The sequence below is a fragment of the Nycticebus coucang genome, chromosome 11 (assembly GCF_027406575.1).
Source record: "Nycticebus coucang isolate mNycCou1 chromosome 11, mNycCou1.pri, whole genome shotgun sequence".
Lineage (NCBI taxonomy): Eukaryota > Metazoa > Chordata > Mammalia > Primates > Lorisidae > Nycticebus > Nycticebus coucang.
In genome coordinates, this window is record NC_069790.1 from 120430869 (window position 1) to 120439662 (window position 8794).

General features: G+C 40.9%; 1 protein-coding gene across 1 annotated transcript in view; it reads right to left on the reverse strand.

Moving 5' to 3' along the window:
* GIMAP5 (GTPase, IMAP family member 5) overlaps positions 1-3851 on the reverse strand; it is a 76975-nt gene extending 73124 nt beyond the window's left edge. The window contains 2 exon segments of the mRNA XM_053609231.1: positions 1091-1139; positions 3636-3851. Of these exon segments, the coding sequence (XP_053465206.1) occupies positions 1091-1133 (43 nt within the window). The 5' untranslated portion in view covers positions 1134-1139; positions 3636-3851.
* Positions 3852-8794: the final 4943 nt, after the last annotated feature.

The window sequence follows — 8794 nt, forward strand, 5'->3', positions numbered from 1 at the left end:
TGGAGGGTGGGCGAGGGCAGTGGGAGTGGGGATGGGAAGGGGAAGGAAGGGGAGAGGAGGTACTATGGTGGTGAAGAGCTTTCTGGAATCCCAGACACCCTGGTTTGAATCACAGCCCTGCCATGTGCTAGTCATGTAACCTTGGGGAAGTTGCTTAATCTGTGCATTAAACCTCTCCTGGAGGGCGGCGCCTGTGGCTCAGTCGGTAAGGCGCCGGCCCCATATACCGAGGGTGGCGGGTTCAAATCCGGCCCGGGTTGAACTGCAACCAAAAAATAGCCGGGCGTTGTGGCGGGTGCCTGTAGTCCCAGTTACTCGGGAGGCTGAGGCAAGAGAATCGCTTAAGCCCAGGAGTTGGAGGTTGCTATGAGCTGTGTGAGGCCACGGCACTCTACCGAGGGCCATAAAGTGAGACTCTGTCTCTACAAAAAAAAAACCTCTCCTGGAAATATGGGAGAGTGTTTGGGTGAGGCATAGTGGCTCATTCCTCTAATCCCAGCACTTTGCCAGGTGGGGGTGGATCACTTGAGCCCAGGAGTTTAACATTTCAATGAGTTATGATGTGCCACTGTGCTGCAGCCTGGGTGATAGAGCAAGACCCTATCTCTAAAATAAAATAAAATAATAAAATAAAATAAGTCATTCCTCATAGGATTGTTGGCAGTCATATCTCTTTTCTTTCTTCCCTCCCTCCTTTCCTTTTCCCTCTCTCTATCTCTTAAACTTGCTGCCTAAAAAGAATACCCATTTTTAAACCCTTCATCCTTATTTTCTAAACATTCTACCTGGTAAATAATGTTCACCGTTACCCACAATTTCATATCCTCTGTATCTTCTTCCAGTAAGATCAGAGTAGGTTTTTTACCCTCATTTTATACTGTGGGAACTGGGGAGCAAGCTAGTGGAAGAACTTAACATCTCACAGCAGAGATCCAGCTAAAATGCAAATCTCTGGGTTCTTACTGTTTTACTCCAAGGTTGAGACACCTCTGGGACTTACCATTAATCAGGCTTGAGTAAGCCCCATTCTCCCATTGTCCTAAGCTCAAGCCCTGGGTGGCAAGTATGCCATGCAGAGATATGGTCTTACCATAAACACTTTCTTCATCTCTCGCCATCTTCCATCCTTTCATGCTTACCTGCAAGAGTCCCGAACATAATTTTTTCATTCATATATTTATTCCTGAAATTGATACAACCACTTACAGTGTGTCAGGCAAAGTCCAAAAAGCTGAGTATAGCACAGTGAAAAGACCTGGTTTATGTCTGAGAAGATCTAAAAATCTAGATGTGTGTCTTGGGGGAGGTGTAGGTGGCTAGAGAGAAAACAAGCAAATTTTGTCAATTATAATAAATTGTGTTAATTCTTCTTTAGGGATAGTATCAGAATTTTAGAGAATAACATTGGAAGGGTCAGCATCTTGACCCTGGAATGGGGAATAATGTGAGAACATTTGAGGAATTTGGATTTGTCTTTTTAGAGACCCCCAGATTCAAATGGTAGAGGGAGGATTATAAAATTTACTCTATGCAGGGCAGCGCCTGTGGCTCAAGGAGTAGGGCGCCGGTCCCATATGCCACAGGTGGCGGGTTCAAACCCAGCCCCGGCCAAAAACCACAAAAAAAAATAAATAAAATTTACTCTATGCCAATGGGTAATCTTTAGATATTATTTTTCCCAATATAATTTTATGTCAGTGGCATAAGCTATAGATACTAAGTTTTTCTAGGGGATTCTTAGGGAAGATTTAGGTGAACTCTGAGATCAAGAAAACTTACTCAATGAGTTAGGGACCTACCTGCCTTAGGGTGGTTGTCCTGGGAAACAATTAAGAAGAAAACTGGAATTTTTATTTTGGAAATTGGAAAACAGACATATCTCCCAAGCAGAGCTGGAAGGTCTCTGACTCTGCTCTCACAAAGCCAAATGTCTATTTGCTCATCTAAATGTGACCTCAGTGTTGGAGAGGCTGGAACACTCCCCTTCAATCCTGCCCCTTCCCAGTTGAGGCTTTTCTAACTACAGTGATTATGCTGAACACTTACATTATTCAATATAATCAAACACACCATGATCCAGTTTGCCTGACCACAGAAGCACCTGAGTGCAACTGTCCACCTTCCCTCATCTATGTCTCCAGCCTCATATCGAGCTAATTCTCTACCTAGTCAGCTACTCCACAAAGAGCAGTTTTCAGGGCCTTTCAACCCACCCTGTGCATGTAAGTGTCTCCCACTCTGGCCACTCCAGATACCTCTGTTCTCTCCCTGCGACACCATACCCAGGGGAAGAGCAGAGAGGGAGGCTGGCTAAGTAACTATCTCTGGTGAGGGACCCTGAGACAGGCTTGCCTTGTACTCAATCCAAGTCTGCTTCTGATTCTGTAGAAATTACGCCTGCCCTTCCCCAAAACCTTCAGTAAAGTTTACCCCACAGGACTTACGAGATTAATTATTTTGGATGTAGAAATCAGCAGATTCCATAACACATGCCAGAGCAGAAATGAACAGAGAGCTGTAAGATTCAGAGCAAAGAACAAGAATTTAACCAAATTAAGAAGTCCTTGTCAAAGATGAAAGTGAGAATGTGCTGGGGAATCCATAGAACTCTGGGCAGGCCACTGGAACTTTCCTGTGGAAAGTTGGAATGGGGGTTGAAGTGATTTAAAAAAATTTTTTAGAGGGAAATAAGCTCCAGAGGTAAAGAATGACTCTTAATTATTGAGGAAGGTAAACATGTAGAATCCTATATTCTTAATACTTAGAGACCTCAAAATTTATTTAGGTCTTTGCCTCCCTAACTTTCTGTTTTCTGGAATTCCTTAAGTGGTCTTTAAAAGTTTACATTTCTTGGGCGGCGCCTGTGGCTCAAGGACTAGCGCGCCGGTACCATATGCCGGAGGTGGTGGGTTCAAACCTAGTCCCGGCCAAAAACCACAAAAAAAAAAAAAAAAAAAAAAAATTTACATTTCTCATATCCATCCTCAGTGATTCTGATTAATGAATCAGATGTTTCTGATGTCATCAGCCCACAACCCAGAGTTTGTAAATTGTACAGAAGAGGAGGTCCCTGCACCTGTGGCGGGAGAAGCTTGAATCAGGGATGCTCAAAGGACCATGGAAGAAAAGGAGTTGAAGATGAAGTTTCTAACATCAGATGTCTCCTGAGGGCCCCCTGCTGCAGACAGAGAGGAGAAGGGAGAGTTCAGATGTATCCAGCCTGTCAGACTGTAATTGACCCCAAGGTTAGATTGCTTATAGAGCCACAGAGATATATTTTACATGGGGTGAATATGCAGCTTGGGGAACTGTATTTGTTTCTGGAAATGGCTCCAGCATACTCTTCTCTTGCCATGTTAAGGGAGTGTAGAATGAGATAGGTTTTATTCCCCTACAAGAATGGACACACTCCAGAGCTGGAGAAGATGCTGCTTCCTTTGAACCTAATCTATTTGAAATTCAGACCATCCTTAAAAATCTGGAAGCAGCACAATCTTGACTGATCCAGACCTGGCTCACCTGCATGGTGCCTTGCAGATAGCAGGAGTTCAGGGAGTAAACACTGTCTAGGAACCACCTTCCTTCTCCTTCTCAGAGCAGCCCCCACCCCTGCCAGCTCCCAGACTCAGGCTCACCTTTCCTGGTGTCCGGCTCTGAAGCTGGCTGCAAGAAACCTGGACCTATTGTTTTCCCTTTGCTGTGAGTGAAGTAGGTTCTTTCCTGTCAGCACTCAGAGGAAGTCACTCAGAATTCACAACTCAGGAAGCCCAGGGCCGGTCCATTGGTGAAAACTTTAAAGAGACAGAAACATTTCCCATTACATTATGAGAGTTGGTAACCTTTCTCCTACAGAATCTACCTCCAGCTATGACTAAGCTGTGTGCCTGCCAGCAGGGCCCAGTGATATCAAGAATCTTGCCACACCCTAAGAAAGGACGAGCAAGTGAGCCCTGAGGTCTGACTTTAGATTTGGTTATTGAGCTAATCTTTAGTTGCCTTTTGCTCTTTAGGGACTTTTACCCTTTATTAAATAGGCCCAGAGAGTCTCTTGCCATAGAATAAAGAACACTATAGCTATTCTCATTGTCAGTCCATTGATTGATTTCCATGAGGCCAGTGCCATCAATCTAGTTTGCCATAAAAGCATGGAAGTAAAGTCCATGATTCTCTGAGAAAGGAGGCTTTCTTGGCTATTGAAGGACTTGAGGCTAGCTGGTGCGTGGAAGATGAACATCTTTGCTCTGACTTTCAATTAGCCTTATTAGGAGGCTTCGTCTAGTCATCTACCTTGATGTCACCAATTCTAGTTGTTCTGTCTTCCCTCAAGAGCATCATGAGATCAGCAAAACAGGCAATCATTGGGCAATGAGGAGACTGCAGAGGTATTGGCTACATACATGGTTAGGCCACTAACTACCTATGGGACCTCTCCTAACTCAGACTTTCTTGAGTTGACTGTCTTTCTGTACAGGAAGGGAGATAACTTGAGTCTTCTGCTGGCTGGGATCTGCTTTGTTACCTCTTTCATGCTATCTCATCTTCTTTTCTGGTAATGGAGAGACTCAACTTTCACTGTTTCCCATCTTTTGGGGGGACAGTCTCTTGGATGACGAACATCTCTACTCAGCATTGCTGAAGTAGAAGCTCTCATTCTCCCAGAAGATCAGCAGAGCTGGGCTGTCCAAAGGCAGGGTGGGTTTCTAGGGAAGGTGGGTTGGTTTTCAGGGTGGGTTGGTGGGTGGTTGGTTGTGGCTTAAGGAGAACCTCATTCTCAGTGCCACTCAAATGGGGATCCTGCAGGAGCATGGCCCTGACAGAAAGTGCTTTCAAGAGTGAGACACCTAGACCTCCTGGCTGGCCTCACCCTACTCCAAGCCATGTAGATCAGCTTTGAGGAAGTCTATGAAACATGACATGTACCTTTCACAAAGATGCTTTCAGTGCCTCTTCAATAACTTGTTGCCATTTGCTGTTTCCACACATGCATATGGTGTCTTAGTTCAGCTACTTAAAACTCTATGTCCTGAGGGTTTATCTGGCTACAAGAGAATGTTTGGGTAGTGCATGGATTAGGCTGAAGTTGTCAGAGCAAAGTAATTAAAGATCTTTCCACAAAGTAAATTCCAACAGATAGCTTTATTGGTAAATTCCGTCAAACATTTGAGGGAGAAATGACATCAGTTTATACAACTCTTTCATAAAACAGAGAGGAGGAACTTTCCATCTTATTAGAGGCAACAGAACTCTGATGGGCTTAAGGCAAAGCTTAATAACATTCTACTATTTCTGACAGTAAAAATCTGATGAGGTTATTACAAAATGGGAAAATTACATACAAGTTGTATTCTGGCCCCAAAGGTCTTGTGTTATGGAATGAAGTGGATTTTTTCCTGTGTTCATTGTATTTCCCATTTCCTCTGAAGGAAGACAGCAGAGGAATTGACTAGCAGGGTAAGGACTAATGTGTCAACCAATGCAGAAAGAAGATGTCGTGTGAAGGTTTCCTATACAGAAGGATTGGAAATGTTTGTCTAATATTAATATTTTCACTCAGATCATCTTTTAATTAATATCATGATAGAAATTTTTTCCCATTCTTTTCTGCTTAGCCTGTGTCTTTACATTGAGGGTGAGTTGCATGTGGGCAAAATATAGATAAACTTTGTTTTTAAAATCCACTCTGAAATCTCTGTCCTTTCACTGGGAGCATTTAAACAAATTTGTAATTATTTTCTTTCTCTTTTTTATTAAGTATTTTTCACATAGATCATAAATACATTTATGCTAATTTCAGTGTGTTGATTATTTGTACAAAATGGAGTGTTTACATCATACTAATCAATATAGCTTTCCCCTCTTTTACCCAATTATAACATAAGGACATTTGTGCTCTACACATGATAGATCCAACTTGTACTTGCAATGTGCTCCATAGTTGTGGTCCCCCTACTATCCCCTACTATCCCTCCCACCCACTCCCCATCCCTGTCCCTCCCCTTCCCTCCTTCATCTTAGGCTAAAATTGTGTTTCATTTTTCATATGCAAGTGAGTGATTATAAATTGGTTTCACAGTAGTACTGAGTACATTGGATATATTTTTTCCATTCCTGAGATACTTTACTAAGAAGAATATTTTCCAGTTCCATCCATGTAAACATAAAAGAGGTAAAGTCTCCATTTTTTTTACTGCTGCATAGTATTCCATGGGTCTATTTATTAATCTATTCATGGGTCGATGGGCACTTGGGCTTCTTCCATGGGTTGGCTATTATGAATTGAGCTGCAATTAATAATCTGGTGCAAATATCTTTATTGCCAAATGATTTTTGGTCCTTTGGATATACACCTAGAAGAGGAATTCCAGGATCAAACAGCAGGTCTACATTTAGATCCCTGAGAGTTCTCCAAAATTCCTTCCAAAAGGAACGTACCAGCTTGCATTCCCACCAGCAGTGCAGAAGTGTTCCTTTTCTCCACATCCATGCCAACATCTGTAGTTTTGGGATTTTGTGATGTGGGCTACTCTTACTGAAGTTAGATGGTATCTCAGAGACATTTTGGTTTGCATTTCTTTGATCATTATAGATGAGCATTTTTTCATGTGTCTGTAGGCCATGGGCCTGTCTTCTTCAGAGAAGCTTCTGTTCATGTCTCTTGCCCACAATGAAATGGGATTGCTTGTTTTTTGCTTAGTAATAAGTTTGAGTTCTCTGTGGATCTTTGTGGGTAGTATAACTTGCAAAAATCCTCTCCCATTCTGTCTATTTGCTTTACTTAGTATGTTCTTGGCAGTGCAGAAGCTTTTTTATTTGATCAGATCCCAGTAATGTATTTTTGATGTTGCTTCAATTGCCCAGGGTGTCTTCCTCAAGAAGTATTCTCCCAGCCCATTTTTTTCAAGCGTTTCCCTTGCACTCTCTCTAAGAATATTTATAGTTTCATGTCTTAAGTTTAATTCCTTTAACCGGTGAAAGTCAATTTTTGTTAGAGGAGAAAGGTGTGGGTCCAGTTTCAGTCTTCTACAAGTTGCCAGCCAATTCGTCCAACGCCATTTATTGAATAGGGAATCTTTCCCCCAATTTATATTTTTAATAGGCTTATCAAAAATCAAATGACGATAAGTGTCTGGGTTTACCTCTTGGTCTTCAATTCTGTTCCATACATCTACCTCTCTATTTTTGTGCCAGTACCATGCTGTTTTGATCACTATTGATTTATAATATAGTCTGAAGTCTGGAAGCGTAATTCCTCCTGATTTGTTTTTATTTCTGAATAATGTCTTGGCTATTTGAGGTTTTTTCTGATTCCATATAAAATGAAGTACTAATTTTTCCAGGTCTTTAAAATATGAGAGAGGTGCTTTAGTAGGGATCATGTTAAATGTGTAAATTGCTTTAGGTAGTATAGACATTTTAACAATGTTGATTCTTCCCAGCCATGAGCATGGTATATTTTTCCATTTGTTAACATCTTCAGCTATTTCTTTTCTTAGAGTTTTATAGTTCTCTTTATAGAGATCTTTCACGTCCTTAGTTACATACACTCACAGATATTTCATCTTCTTCAGCACTATTGTAAAGGGAATAGAATCCTTGATTGCTTTTTCCCCTTGACTGTTGTTGGTGTATATAAAGGCTACAGATTTATGAGTGTTAATTTTGTATCCTAAGACGTTACTATATTCCTTGATCACTTCAAGGAGTTTGGTAGTTGATTCCCTGGGGTTTTCCAGATATATAATCATATCGTCTGCAAAGAGTGCTAGTTTGATCTCCTCTGGTCCTATTTGGATCCCCTTGATTGCCTTCTCTTGCCTGATTGCAGTGGCTAAGACTTCCATTACCATGTTAAAAAGCAGTGGAGACAGTTGGCATCCTTGTGTGGTTCCTGATCTGAGTGGAAATGATTTCAATTTTACTCCATTCACTATGATATTGGCTGTAGGTTTGCTGTAGATGGCCTCTATCAGTTTAAGAAATGTTCCTTCTACACCTATTTTTGTAAGCGTTCTGATCAAGAAAGGATGCTGGATATTGTCAAAAGCTTTTTCTGCATCAATTGAGAGAATCATATGGTCTTTGCTTTTTAATTTGTTTATGTGATGTATTATATTTATGGATTCACATATAGTGAACCATCCTTGGGACCCTGGGATGAAACCCACCTGGTCGTGGTGTATAATTTGTTTGATGTGTTGTTGGATTCTGTTTGCTAGGATCTTATTGAATATTTTTGCAATATTCATAGAGATATTGGTCTATAATTTTCTTTTCCTGTTGGGTCTTTTCCTGGTTTGGGTATCAGGGTAATATTTGCTTCATAGAATGTGTTGGGAAGTATTCCTTCTTTTTCTATGTTTTAGAAAAGATTAAGTAATATAGCTACTAGTTCCTTTTTAAAGGTTTGGTATAATTCTGATGTGAAGCCATCTGGTCCCGGGCTTTTCCTTTGGGGGCGATTTCTTATAGTTGATGCTATTTCAGAGCTTGTTATAGGCTTGTTCAACATTTCCACTTCTTTCTGGCTAAGTCTAGGAGGGTGGCATATTTCCAAGTAATGATCTATTTCCTTCAGATTTTCATACTTCTGAGAGTAGAGTTTTATGTAGTATTCATTAAGGATTTTTTGAATTTCTGAGAAGTCTGTTGTTATTTGGTCTTTATCATTTCTGATTGATGAAATTAGGGATTTTACTCTTCTACTTCTGGTTAGGTTAGCCAAAGATTTATCTATTTTATTGACCTTTTCAAAAAAACCAACTCTTTGATTGGTTGATCTGCTGTATGATTCTTT